Source organism: Alligator sinensis, unplaced genomic scaffold, assembly GCF_000455745.1.
Source record: "Alligator sinensis unplaced genomic scaffold, ASM45574v1 scaffold87_1, whole genome shotgun sequence".
Taxonomy (NCBI): Eukaryota; Metazoa; Chordata; order Crocodylia; family Alligatoridae; genus Alligator; species Alligator sinensis.
Window position 1 is genome coordinate 945,849 of NW_005841929.1, and position 15,427 is coordinate 961,275.

The 15,427-nt window shown below is 40.7% G+C and overlaps 1 protein-coding gene across 1 annotated transcript in view; it reads left to right on the top strand.

Annotated features, from left to right (window-relative positions):
• Nucleotides 1-15,427, top strand: part of MICAL3 (microtubule associated monooxygenase, calponin and LIM domain containing 3) — a 235,660-nt gene that overhangs the window by 157,796 nt on the left and 62,437 nt on the right. The window contains 1 exon segment of the mRNA XM_025198828.1: nt 4,983-5,178. Within this exon segment, the coding sequence (XP_025054613.1) occupies nt 4,983-5,178 (196 nt within the window).

Sequence of the window (15,427 nt, forward strand, 5' to 3'; positions counted from 1 at the left end):
CGTTCTCTTATCAGCTTTATTCTATAGATACTTCCACTGAGACACTTCATATGTCCCCATATATTGTGGTAGGGTTGATTTTAATTCTCTTTGCCCTATGCATGTTGGGGGCATAGGGTTATAGGTGCAAGTCTACTAACTTTTGCCTAACGCACATGTCTGGGGGTTGCTTACATGACTATCATTAGCCTGTATAAATGTCAGTTTGGTTTCCCCCTCTAAATGGGGAAGCGCCTACTATTTTTATCTCTCTATCCTTGCAGTGGATTTTTTTTCTTAGTGGTCTTAACCATACTCTGAAAAAGATTCTTCTTCTGAGAATCTCACAAGAACACAAAGGCTCTGAAGAAGGAAAAAGGGTGAAAAAACCTGTGGAGAAGCAATTTTTATCTTTCCTTCTTTTATCCTTTCTTATATCTCTGAACTACATGGCTGTATTGCAGAATAAACAGAGTAGGCAAAAAAGAAAGAGGACAAGCCAGAAATAGCATGTGAAAGCTGTACATGCTGGGAGAGTTGGATCTAACTAGAATACACTGTAATCTGCAAAGTCCAGTATGGAAAACTTGTTTTGTGAGAATATACTATAGGCTTGACATGGTCCTCTTCCATTATCAATAATCCATTTCGCTTGCTGTCGCCCAGGATTGGCAGATTAGCATTCCAGGTCAAATCCCTTGATGCTGAAAACTCAGAGCTAGAGAATGTAACACAGGTTACAAAAATAGCTTTGGTTGACATGGTATCACCACCTAGGCATCTCAGAGAATGAACTGAAGCATGAATCCTAGCCGTTAAACAGTTCAGTTCTGTTGAACACAATTTTAAAATGCTGACATAATGTAAGACCTTTTTGGAGCAACAAAGGGTAGAGACCAAAAATATCCTTGGAAAGGCAGGACGATGTTCTGACCTTTGAGTAGGTTTATGTGGTTTAGATCATGTAGCAATACAGTGATCCCTACCCACTTTCCATTGGACACATTCATAATGTAAAAGATCCCTGTATAATTAGAGAGAGAAATACTGGCAGAAATTATCATCATGAAGTTTTTTATTATGAAATGAAAACTTCATAATTTTTACAAAAAAGAAGCAAAAATCCAACATCCAGAGACCTGGAGTATTCCACCTTTGCTCCATCCAGTCTTTTGTTTGAGCTGAATTTTCATACCTGGAAAACAAGTTCCCCGCAACAGAACTGCTTAGCCAGGAGAGTCATAGATTCATAGATGTTAGGGTCAGAAGGGACCTCAGTAGGTCATAGTTTGACCCCATGCCCTGGGCAGGAAAGAGCGCTGGGGTCAGATGACCCCAGCTAGATGCCTGTCCAGTCTCCTCTTGAAGACCCCCAAGGTAGGGGAGAGCACCACCTCCCTTGGAAGCCCATTCCAGATTCTGGCAACCCTTACTGTGAAGAAGTTCTTTCTAATGTCCAACCTAAATCTGCTCTCTGTTAAGTGTGTGGCCATTGTTCCTAGTTACTCCACGGGGTGCCCTAGTAAATAGAGCATTTCCTATTCCCTGCTGCCCTCCTCTGATGATCTTGTGGCTGCCTACAAATTCACCTCTCAGCCTCCTTTCAAAGGCTGAAAAGATCTAGGTCCGTCAGTCTCTCCTCGTAGGGCCTTGCCTGAAGGCCTCTAACCATACGAGTGGCCCTCCTCCAAACCCTCAAGATTCTCTGCATCCCGCTTGAAGTGCGGCACTCAAAACTGGACGCAGTACTCCAACTGCAGTCTGACCAGTGCCGCATAGGGGGGAAGCATCACCTTTCTGGACCTGTTCGTTATGTATCTGCTAATGCATGATAAAGAGTGGTTAGCCTTGTTGATCACTTCGTCACATTGACAATTCGTGTTCATCTTAGAGTCAACTATGACTCCAAGATCCCATTTTGCTGCTGTGCTGCTGAGGAGGTCATCCCCCAGCCTGTAAGTGTGTTGGTGGTTCTTTTTGCCCAGGTGCAGCACTTTGCACTTGTCTTTGTTGAACAGCATCCTATTTCATTCTGCCCGTTTTTCCAACCTGTCCAGATTCACCTGGATCTGTTCCCTACTCTCTGCTGTGTTAACTTTGTCCCATAATTTGATATATGCATTCCATCAGCCTTTACATCATAGCAAAAAAGAAAAAAAATTACACCCTGCTTGCCATCAAACCACTTGGAAGTAAACAGACAGCCTGAACTTTTATTTGAGCTTAATTTGCATAAAATTAATTTTTCCACCGAGGGGAACCTATAACATCTTTTTATTCTCCTGTGCAATTTTTAAGTTTCGTTTCTACCTGGGAGAAATGTTACAATCTGTCCATTCTCCTTTGCCGGAGGAAGGGCGTGAGAGTCCAAAAGCTTGCAAGCAAAGAAAAAAATATTGCAACTTTTTAGTTGGTGTAATAAATAAAAGATGTCACCAAGAGTTCTGAATATTTTTGCCTGTAGACTAACACAGCAAAAACCTGTATCCCTAAAAAAAATATTTGAAACTTGTATGCCAATGAAGGGGAATAAAACTTGTAGGAAAGAATCCAAATAAATAATCACTTCATAAAGGATAATGGGAATAACCGGAGAGTCCACAAGGAATTGAAAAAGGTTTTAATAAGCAAAGAAAGCTTTGTCCTGGAGATTGTGAGAATTACCAAGAGTCTTACAGTTAGACTTCATAAATGAAATTAAAGCAAATAGCAATGTATTCTTTAACCTGGTAAATAAAAGTAGGAAAAGGAAAAAGAAATGAGGATAGGGTTGACATTAAAGTTTATCTAGGTGCATCTCGATCATTGAATTACTATTTTGCCTGAGTTTTCAGTAGGGATGAACGTGGAGGCAAAAGCAGTACATGGATATAGAAATGATCACACTTGTGGGGGAAGATGAACTCAAGCTTACCTGGAAGACTGAAGACCAGATAATATCTATTCTAGAATATTTGAAGAACTGGCATATCAAATTGTAAATCCAGCAGGGGGGATTTTTATCAATCGGTCCAATTAAATGTGGCACCATAGGACTGGAAAATAGCAAATATAGTAGTCCTGTTTAAGTAAGGAGGAGAAAATGATGTAGGCAAGTACAGACCTGTTAAAATGATTTCAATAATATGAGTCTTTGAACAATTTTTCAAGGAAAAGAATAAATAAAGATAGGAAGTAGATAAAATGCAACATAGGTTTACTAAGGGAAGTTGTGCTAGACCTATTTGATAACTAAGTCAACTAATTTGCTAGGCGAGAGAGAGAGCGGATTTAAAGCATTTAATCTAGTGTTGTCTGAGAAATTAGTAGTTAAATTAGGGTGATTTGAATGAGTTCAGGCACTGTGTAAAGTACATAAGAAACTGGGTAGTGACAGATGATGTTGAAAGGGGAAATATTGCATGATGTGTTACTGGCAGAATTCCTCAAGAGTTGATTTGGAAATTAATCTTACATAATATTTTCATTTAATAACCTTGGCACAAAAACGCCGAAGCACGCTAATGAAATTTTCTGATGACACAAATTTGGGAGGCATCATCAACACAGAGAGGAGTTGGAGTTTCATACAGGAAAAACTGGTTTACAGTGAGAAATGGAGTGAAAAAAATGGGATAAAATTTAATAGGAAAAAGTGCAATCATGCCCTAAGGAACTAATAACAAGAATCTGTGTTACAAACTGAGCGATCATTAGGTAGTAACTGGGAATAAAAAGATCTTGGCATATGAATGAATCACAAGATACTATGAGCCACCATGATGCAGCTGTGAAGTTGACAAATGTGTTCCTAGGATGCATCAGGTAAGGTGTTTTCTGCAAAAACAGGGAAGTATAAATGCCATTGTAGACAGATTGGTAGGTCTTCACCTCAAATGCTACGTACAGATCACTGATATAAAAACAATAGGAATTCAAGATGGAGTGGGTGCAGAGATATGCTAGTAGGCTGATCAGAGGATTGGAGAACTTATCTTGAGAGTTTGCCTTGGCTGGTTTACCTCCATAAAAGAAGGCTGAGAAACAATCATTGTTCTCTGTAAATAAATCGGGTGTGTGGAAGGAGGAAAACCCCAGGAAGGGAAAAGAGCTATTTAGGATGAAAGCCAATGGCACAAAAACAAACAGGTGTAAACTGACTGTGAATGAGCCTAGGCTGGGAATGAAAACAATGTCTAACCATCAGGAGCCTGACATTTGGGAGTATCCTATCAAAAGGAGTAATGGGGAAAGAAACCAAAATTTGGTTATAAGTTGAAACTGGATAAGTGTATAAACAGAGTTCTAGAATATGAGTTTGTGCGGTACTAGGGGACTGGGTTTGATAATGTAACAGGTATATTCAAGTTTCATGTTCCTTTTCCTAAGGAAAATCAGGTTCTGACTGAAGTTCATTGGCTGAGGTGTGCATATGGCTCCAGCCTAGAATTATAAAAGGGGCAAGTCAGACCTAAATTGTGTTAACAGAGCTGTGGTTGAAGTTTTTGTATATATCTTGAGAGAAAGTATGATTAGGTCCAGAGCAAAGGAGACCTGATGGTCCTCAGGGGCTGACATTTCCCTAAGCAATAACGGCACTCCTGCTCCTGTCTTGAAGTGGCTTCAGTGGTAATAGTTCTGGCTTCCTGCAGCAGGAGTGTTCCCTTGTCTCCTTTAGTTGAGGCATTCCTTATCTTTGGAGGACTAGATAAGTCCCCATGGCAAAGGCCTCCCTGTCCTTTCCTGAACATGGCCTTGGCTTTTGCAACTAGAATATTCTTGTTTCTCCACAAAACCAGGATGCGTAACATTTTGTTAGTGTCCATTGGCCAAAAGCAGTAACAACTTGTCCATTTTACAATATGACTTCCTTTCAAGTTCTCTCAGTAGTGGCTAACATGGTAACCATGTGAATTACTCTTTTGCCTTATTTTTCAGTGTTAGTCTTACACCCCAGCTCTGAAATTGCTTCCAAAAACTGTGTTTCATCAGATTTATTGTCTGTTCACTGGTTTGCTCTGTAGGTCCTAATGTAAATGGATTGGAGGAGCCCAGCCTTGCTAAACGACTACGTGGCACACCTGAGCGGATTGAGCTGGAGAATTATCGATTGTCACTCCAGCAGGAAGAAGAACTGGAAGAGGTTCCTGAAGAGACTCTGGCAGAGCATAACCTGAGCAGTGTGCTAGACAAGGGAACAGAAGAGGATGTACCCAGCAGGTTAGCACGTATAATGCTTATGTCTTTATATTTCTCCCCAATCCCCCTCCTTCCTTCCTCCCTTCCCTTCTCCTCTTCCCCCCCTCCCGCGCGCACACCAGATTTGTCAGCTTGCTGCCACAGATTGATAATATATATGGAAAAACAAGGCTACCCTTTCTCGGAGGTTTGAGAGATGCATCAGGACTTGAATATTTGAGTTGTTTAATATTGTTCTTAAAAAGTTGCCTATTACATTGAAGTTTCTCATTTTCGGTCTTAGAAGGAAAATATTTTTTGGAAAATTTTAATGAAAAAATCTGTGTTTCAGTGAGTAGAACAAATGATCAGAGGGGAATACGTTTTCAAACGTTGAGAGATGTTCTGCCTCTTGCACTCTAACTCAAAATCCTCTTTGGTTTAAAGCTTCAAGTGTGACATACTTAATGCTGCCATGCTGTTGCCATGTCTGAGGACTTGGTTTGAAGTAACAGCAATGGCTTTTGTAAAACAGTAAATCCCACTTGCAGATTGGTTCATCATTTGAAAGAAATGAATGAGAGTGCAAGAGTCAGAAAGGTCACAAGCATGGACAGTAGAAATCTCTCTCAATAATTTTTGCAGCAGTAATTTGATATGATAAGAACCTCAATTATATGAGATAAGTGACTTCATTTGGACTTTTGATAAATTAAAATTAAGCACATTTATAAATCTTTGTGGAATCGGGGTATCCTGGGTGAATAACTTATAGGACTATCATAATTGCATTTTGAGCGGTTAGCAGCTGAATAGCCTTCCTGGATTTAAATTGGTCCAATGCTGTGTGACCTTAAAAGATGGACATTTGAGACCACATTAGCACATAGCTGTCTGATAGTAGCTGGTGTCCTGTTCATCTTCCTTTTTTGGAATGGTAATGATGTTTCTTAATTGTTATATTACATTCTTAACAATATTTTATTTTTAGGTATTTTGTTTTGTATTTTTATCTAATAGTTTATTTGGATCTTCTTTGCAGTATTGTGTGGGAGATTTGAGTTATCTTCATGTTAGCTGTCATTTCCTTTCTCCCCTGCCCCCCATCCTAATTTAGTGCAGATTAGGCAAACATTTTTCTGGGATGGTTTAGACAAGGAAGATAGTACCCTAAGTAGGTGTTTAGAGTAGATAGTAGGTTTCTAGCTTGTGTTGTTTTAACTAATTATAAAAATATTGACTTCGCTATTGATCTTAATACTGTAGATTTCATAGTTTTTTCATCCATAGATCACAAGACACTAACCAGCTTTCACTAGCTTTGAAGTCTTTTTGTTTTTGGCCATGAATGCAGCAAATTACATAAATAGAGAATAGCTGGGTCTGGTCACTACTTGGGTAGATCAGGGGAAAAAGGAGTCACTGGATCATGTGTAAGTTTGGATCCTCAGGCAACAGTTTCTATTTCATACCTTAGATTTGTATAATACTGTAGGTTCTTAGAATTTAAGGCTAGATTACCAGTAGAGTAGTGTATTGTCAGGTCTTCTGCAAATCACAGGTCATTCAATTTCTCCATCTTTCTTCTAATTGGCTCTGGACCTTGGATTAGACTAAAGAATTTCAGCCTAGGAATTGTGTCACAGGCGGAGAACAGAAGAAAAGTGCTACCAGTGCCTGAGGCCCCTGCAGTGGCAGGCCGTTGATTTGCTCCAGTACTAGTGAGCAATTCACACTGCATGACTCAGGAAGACAGAAAACCATCAAGACCTTAGCCAATCTGACTTGAAGAATATTTGTTTCCAACTCCAGATCTGCTTATCAGTTTGAACATGTGAATAATAAATATGAGCTGAACATCTGAGAGAGGGTTTGGTGCCACATCTTGTCTTTAGAGGAAGCTAGGAAAAGAACAGTGCATCAAGCCAACTTTGTATTAAGGAGAAAAATATCCTTCAGACTCCTACAGGCAACTGGCTAAAGCCCTGAAACATGAGATTTCATTACATTTGTTGTCTTAAAAGCTGCAGTGTTATGAGGTTTTTTTTTAAGGACGATGTAGAGCTGCTTATTCTTCCTGTGCCCCATGAAAGAAGGGAATTCACAGGTAGTTAATGGTTTCAAGGACTCTGAGATCTGGAATCGCAACCATCTCCACAGCACATGGGCAAACCACATAATTTCTGTTCTAGTACTTAATTAGTCTCGTTCTTAGGAAGTTGTATTGTATGTCAAAAGCTGAATTTGTCTACCTTTGGCTTCTAGTTACTACAACTTCTTATAACTTTGTCAGCCAAAATGAAAAGTCCTCTGATCATAAGGCATGCTTTTCAGCCTCTAGATTATTTTTGTGGTGCTCTTTTGAACTCTTTCTGATGCTTCCCCGTCCTTCTTAAAGCACAAATACAACAATGGATACAGTATTCTAGTAGCAATCTTATCAGCTCTGCCTACATAGGCAAGATCACTTTGCTACATCTATTTAGTATTCCCCTTTTTACTTGTCTAAGGATTACATTAGCTATTACGTTTGCGATGCTTCTTCCTCCTTTCCCTCCATTCTTCTTCTCAGTGATGCCAGTTAAACAGCATTTGTTTAAAGGAGTTCCCAAAGCTTTGGCCCTGAAGGGACATTTCAAAGTGGCAGTCTTGGGTGACAGGACACACTTTGAGAACCCCTGATTTAAGTACTGTCAGGCCGCATCAAAGGGGCTCACAGGCCGCATTTAGTCCATGGACCACACTTTGGGACCCTCTGGTTGAAAGTATTAAGTTTTATAAAGAGTTTGGTGGCAGTACTGATGTTACAGTGTAAGTTAAGGTATGGTTTCCTTTTTCTCTCTCCTTTTATTGAATAGTATTCATTGGTATTTTTTCATTTTAACTTGTAAATAAAATGAGAGTTTAGTAAAAAGTTTTTAAAAAAATTAATTATTTTTAAAATGTATAGAATCCAACCCTTACACACAACTTGCACTTTAGAGCAATAAAAATAGCTCTTTGGCAAAACAAAACAAAAAACCCCAATTGCAATGTTCTCATCAGAATTTTATCATCAATACTATAGGCAAAAATCTAAATTTAATGTCTGGGCCCTACACCCCACTGTGAATGTCTATTGTGACTCTCAGGGATCCTGGTTTTCTCAGTTTTATCAGTTGAATACAATGTTTTATTGATATATTTACAATTTTAAAGCAATTTGGAAGCCTACCAGTGCCTCAATCATTATAATAAAATACATTCTAAATATCTTTTATATTTTGCCATTTGATTTTGATTTTTTTTCTCATGGAAAATCAGAGCTTCCCCTACCCCCTTCACTCACCAGAATGAGGGTCTTGTGTCCTGTCCCCGCCCACTGCTTTGTGTTGCTGAGCAGCCCTGATATGCCACTGCCTTGCCCCCACCCATGCCATTTCTTCTCACTCCCAAGCCACATTCCTTCCAGCCCTACTGGTGCCCTTCATTCCCAACCCACTGCCTTCCACCCTCAGGCCTAGCCCCTAGTATGTGGGGATCAGGGTGGGTGTGTGGGGCAGGTGATGTGTTCAGGGGGCATGTGCCCCCTCCCCCAGATTTCTGCACCCACAGGGGGTGCGGGCTGCAGCTGGGATGAACCAACTTTGGGCAGAAATCACCTCTGCAGCCCAGTGGGTGGGACCCAGTGTAGGAGGAAGTGCTCTGCTGCCAAGATGAGATGCCCCCTGCCTGCCCAGCAGCAGCAGGGGGCACAACTCTGTGCTGCCACCACTGCTGCTGCACCTCACCTTGGCAGCCATGGCAACATGGTGCTTCCTCCTGTGCTGGGTCCCACAATTGGTCTTGCCCATGCGAGGCAGCTGCTGTGCAGAGCTGGTCCAGCCCAGCTGCAGCCCTGTGCCCTGCTATGAGAGCAGGAAACTGGTGGGGCCTGTGGCTTCCCCACTTGGACACAGACACAGCTTCAAATGTTTTTTCTACATACCTCTAGGTAGCAGGTGGCTTATGAGTGCTGCAGTGCTGGGGCACATGGAGTATCCCACAGAGGCACAGGGGGCTCCACAGCATGCTCGGCTGCAAACCGGGAAGTGGACCAGAAGCACTTCCGGTCCACTTCCAGGCCCGCCAGGGAGCGTGCAAGGGGACCACTGAGCACATGGAGTTCCCCTGCCCACCCTCCCGTGGGATGCTTCATGTGCCCCAGCATTGCAGCCGTGCTTGCTACCTCAAGGTATGTAGAAAAAACTTTTGAAGTTGTGTTTGTGTCCAAATCGCTGATTCTCCGAATCGGCATTGAATCTTCAGATTTGGCCAAATTGAATCAGGGACAGTGATCTGAATCAACAATCAAATCACTGTCCTTGATTCAGGCCAAATCCAAATCGAATAGGGCCCGCTTCGCACACCCCTACTTGTTGACTGTATTGGGGGCAGCTTGACTTGTTGCTCTGTACAGGTGACTTAATAGATGATGATAGTCTCCAGGGACTTTAGTTGGGTTTTTTTGCTATAACTACATTCACGTAGGTAAATTTCTAACAAGGTATTTAATTGTGTATTTGGAGTCTGTAAAGCAACTTAACTCTCTTCACTGCTAACTGGATAACAGAAAAAATGTCTCATCTAGTGCACTTTCCCATGTGGCACATAGCTACTAACTTGAAAGGAAGAACCTGTGTACTAAGCCATCTCCTTTCACTCACCCACCCTCTCATTTTTCAGTATTCAAAGGTCAAACACAAGTGCGGTACAGATAAATGCCAGAGAAAGTAAAGTGAGCTGTGGCTAAAAGAATTTGTGCTGTGAATATTACATGAGATAAGCAGGCTAGTTGTAGAACAGCAGCTGGATCCATGGAGTAGTCATGGCAACATCTTGGACAGCAGTAAACTTTATTGACAGCGCGCTAAAAACCCAACAGGCAGCATCTGTCAGACTTATGTCTGTAGTGAAAAGTAGGAAAACTTGCTATTACCTGGGGGTAGGATGGGGGACAGGGGACAGGATGGAATGGCCAGACACTTTATCTCATTGAGAGCATCCATGTAAAGTTTCTGGGATAAGCTAAGTGTTCTCAGGAGATAAGCTGAGTCTCCAACCTGTGGTATTGTTTGTGATCTGATTCATAATTTACCCTTTAAAAGAAAGCAGAGCTTGTTAAAAATAAATGTTTAATTTCAGTTTCAGATGCTTATTGGGAAAAAAAAAAAAGACATGTTGTAGCCTAGCTAAACAGTTAAAAGAACTTAACTGGCCCATGCACAAAAATTACCAGAGTATGAAAAACAGGATATAACCATAACAGCAATCACAGTAGTAGTAGTAGTAGTAATGTAATACATTTATTGTCTTTTCTGTCGAAAAATATTCTTCACAGGCAAATGGGTAAATAAAATTTTGCAAGCATGTGTTGGTACAAAATTCTTAGATTTTTTTCACGTATAAATAGGAAATTATAATTCTAAATTTAACTTGAACTCTGTCTCTGAATTTCATATATCTATAACTGTAAGAAATATATATTATGATATAGTACTTGCTAAGGATTATCAGTTTCCTACATATTGTGTGATTGTGTTGGTGAAGTCCTGCAAGTCAAAAACTGAAGTTGCTGGAGAAGTTATACTTTCCAGATTAATGTATTATTTAATTTTTTTACGTTTCAGCTCATCAGTTTTCATTTCTTATCTGTGTACAAAGGTTTCTGCCAAAGGCATCCATTTGTTGAACATAGCTATTGCTGTCAGACAGAAGCAGCAAAAGGAGAACACCCATTATTCCTCATAAAACACCCTCAAGATTAAACTAAGTCCAAATAAACCATGATGGCTTCAGATGAGTTTGAATCAATTCTGACTTAGACATGAAGCATTTGCACACTGCCTTAGAAGTACAGTTTCTTTTCTGACAAGTGTCTTGTTATAACAAAACCAAAAAAGGACACCTTTTTTCTCAGTGGATCTTCACCCTGAAGATATTCTGGATCATATTCTTGTTTCAATAAAACAAATAACTTTTTTCCTGTTATCTCCATAGAACCAGATACATAATTAAGAATAAACTAGATTCTTTGCCATCTTGTGAAATTTCAAGAGGAGTGTGTACTAATTCCAAACCAATTACACTTGAGCAAATTCATTACAAGCTTTGTAGACTTGTATAAGTGTCATTGAGGACATGGGTTTGTGCACATGTAGTGGAAGGTTTTCCTTAGTAACTGATCATAGACACAATCTTGCTTGTGTGTGTGAGCTTTACCCAGAGATCCTCTTGACTTGACAGCTTCCATAGTGTGCCCTCCAGTACTGCCCTTCACACACTTTTCATGCTGAGGACATTAAAGGATGGGTGCACATTTCCTGCTCTTCAGTTCTTCTCAGTTTCCTAGTCAAGTCCGAGCTTTTCTTTGTCATTCTGCTTCCTAACCTACTTTTTGTTCAAAGCCCATGTACAGCTTCTTTCTCTTTAACTTTACTATTTTCTTTTATTCCTTGTCTTCTATTTTTTCTTCTATTTATTACCCCTCTACTTCCCTAAGTCTTTTTGGAGCAAAGTGAGAAGCTTTCACACTTCGGACTTGGATTGTCATCCTTGTCACCTCTCCCACTGGTAGGTTTTAATTTTAGATGTGCCATATGGTGCCATCATTTTAAAAACCTCCTTTTGTTTTATTTTCTCCTTCATTTTCTCTTTTGGGTGACCACTTTTATTTTTATTCATCATTATCACTCGGGCACAATCTCCTATTTTCCTTTTTGATGTTTGTATCACCAAGGTCTCACTATCTCCACCTCAAACAGTTTCCTTTACTCATAGTGGGTGGATGTATCCCACCCTCTACTAGCAGAAAGGTATAAAATTCAAAGTCTTTCAAATCCAGGATGAAAAGCAGGAGAAAGATGAAGCTTCGGATGTTCCTCTTAGGCCATTAGGTCAGCTTCAGGTCTGAGAATGAAGCCTTCAGCCTGACACTGAATACCATCTGGCACTGTATTTCCATAGTGCTGTCCCTTTTCAGCACTAGTGAAGCACTTGGTCTACCTTTGGTACTCCATATCCCACTCCAGAAGTAGGTAACCAATCATAACTGCAGAGACATGATGAATTGCCTCATTTCAAAAGTAGGCAGCCATCACTTCCTCTCTGAGGAGGTTGCTGAGTCACAGAACAGAATGTGAGATTTCCTGCCCTCCATAGTTTCCTAGAGAAATTCAGAGACCTGGGCTCCATAGCACTGAGATCACAGTGGACCTGTCCAGCAGGACCACCATTGTCACTGAATACCAAGCCTTTGACATTGGGCATGCCTCCTGCTTCCCCAGTATGTTCTAATCAAGAGAAGACAACCAAGTTCAAGCTCTCTGTCTCTAAATCTGACTGAAATGTATTGGTGCTACCGGTTTCTTCACTGTTACTGTCACCTCCCTTGATTTTCCTCAAGGGGACTGTAGAGACTGTTTAGTCAAGTTCTGCTTCCTGGTCATCAGCCCCAGTGGTCTTGTGATTCTCCAAAGTGTGTGGGGGGGTTTTTTTGGTTTTTTTGGTTTTTGTTTTTTTTTTTCCTTCCTGGGTCACCCCTCAAGGAAGCCAGGTACCAAATAGGCACCAAGCCCTGGTGCTTCAGCCTCTGTTCCAAGTACGTTAGCACTGACTACAGAGGTAGCTTCTTCCATATCCATCTCATACTGTAGTTCCCATGTGGGGCACATGTAAGAATCTCCACCTCTTTCCCCTTTTTCCCCTCCAATTCTACAGGCCAAAGAAAAGATCTAAACATTGTGTTATTTGTATACAGGGTGGTGACCAGCCAGCAGCTCATTGGCACTAGAGATGTTTGCCTTCCTTTCCAGCATACCCTTATTGGTTATAGAACGGTTTTCCAGGTCAAGAACCGAAGCTGTAGGCTCCTTATCCACCCTCCCAGCCCTCCATTTTATCCTTTTCAATTGGCTCAGGACACTAGGCCCAGAACTGGTCCATCTGTCCTCAGGAGCTGAGGTGCCACATGCAGATTTTTGTGGGTTTTCTTTTCTGCATGCTCTCCTGTCTCCAACTGTCTGAGGAAGGGAGGAGTGATGGTAATTTTCCTGACTTGATAAGGCAAGTGGCAAGGATCCATATCTTATTTCAGGATTTGGTTGAGCCACTTGCAAGATTCCTCCAGCTGTCAGGAAGTTTGAGGTAGTGGAGGGATGCACATAACCAGTTGCTTTTCCTCTTCCATCTTGAAACCTACTGGCTCACTTCTGTTCAGGTTGAACTTAGATAACACTGGAGTGCTTGGTCCTGCATGCTGGAGCTTATGGGTTTGCCACACAATTCTACATGCTATCTACCACAAATTACCTTCTTCATGCCTTCTAAGAGATACTCTTGGTAAGAATTTACTCCAGGAGGATTTTCACTCCTTGTGGAAGTTGAGTGTTTAAGAAAGTTCCCAGAGACCTCAAGGCAAAGTGTTTTTACAGGGTTTGCTTTCTGGTTCCAATAAAAAATGAGAAAGGGAAATTGGTAACCCTATTTGGCGCTTAAGAAAGCTAAACTAATTCATCTGCAAGCTCAAATTCAAGCCAGCCACCATAATTCTGTCTTCAAGTGAAGGGGACTAGCTGGCATCGCTCAATTTACAAAATTACTATTTTTACATTTTTACAAGACCCTTACACATGTTACCCATGATTTGTAATGGGACAGGACCATCTTAATACAGGGTCCTCCTCTGCAGGCTTTCTACTTGGGGTCTCTAACAAAGGTGCTTTCAATAAGTGCAGTGCACCTGTGGAAACAGGATTGCAGGTTTCCCATATTTGGATGTTTGGCTGATAAAAAGTCCCCTTCCATAAAGTGCATTGGAATATCTTCATGCAAGAGTTAAACTTTTTTTATGCAGCCTAAGAGTCAACCAACAGAAATTGTTAAGCCTAGTGCAGAGAGATGAGTTTATAGGGTCAACCCTAGACTTGACATTGATCAGTATTTTCCCACCCAGCTGCCATCAAATTTCTTAAGGTCTGGCTAGGGTATGTGTGCAAATGAAGGATGCAGGATCACAGTGGGATCTGAAATTAGTAATCATTCCTGATGCGTTGTATAAGATCTTATGACACTCTTTAACAAAACAAGTTTGAAACGTCTAAGTCAGTCCATGTTTGGTAGTAAGCTCTATGCGTTAAGGACATATTCCAACAGTGCTAAGAGTGACAATTGACACACTGTTTCTGAATCTGATGCCTAAGACATGATTAATAACCCAAGTTTGCAAAATTCAAAATACATGGGAGTTTGGTGGAAGAAAAAAAATGATGAAAAAATTGTCATTTCTCCATATGTCATTAATTTTTTAAATTGCACAAAGAACTATGTCAGTGACCAGTTGAAAAGATAACTGTTATTTCTTCGGAAAACGTAACCCAAGAGAGATTCAGTATATGTAAACTTGCTACATAATTAGGAACCCACTTCTTCAGTGTCCATTGTCGAAATATTGCTTTCTTTTTTTCTTCAGTTTAAGTCAGTTAAGTGGAAATGCATTTTCAGAACTGTTTTTAGTAGGCAAAAGTTGATCCTCTGGATCATGGTATACACATAAGAGGTATAGTCAGATGCCTGCTGAATCTGTTTGTGGCTGACGAGCCAAATTTGAGAGCAACACAGCTTGTTACAAGTTTCACAGATCCACATGTTGTCTGAGTTGGAGTCCAAGTTTACAGCATGCTGATTTATTCTTTCTTGCTTTGTTTCCATCTTATGAATCAAGACCACTTAATGTACAGCTGCACCCTGTGCCAGATGTTCCCTCCAGATCAATCGGGATTCTGCGCACTCCTCTCAGCTTTCTTTGTTGGTGTTGAATGACTCATATTATTCTTGCACAAGTCAGGGTACCCCATAGAGGGCGACCCCACTTTCTAGAGCCATCTCAGATGTCACTATAAGAATATTTTTGAGGATATGGTCTCCCATTGTCTTGGCATGGCTGATCCATCACAACCTCCTCTAATTGATAATGGTTCCTAAGTATGTCAGTCCTGCATGCTCCAGTACCTCTTTGTTTGGTATTCAGTCTTCCCATTTTATTTTCAGGATCTCACACAGACATATACAGAAGATGCTCAGTTTCTTGATGTGTCTAGCATATGTAGTCCATGTTTCTGAACCATAAAGCAGGGATGACAGCATGCAAGTCTTATAGATTCACATCCTCACCTTAGCTGATATTTTGCTGTTATTTCATGCATGTTTCTGTAATAGCCCAAAATTCTTAGCTGCTTTTACAGTTGTTAGTCAGTTCAGTCTGAAGGTCAAGATT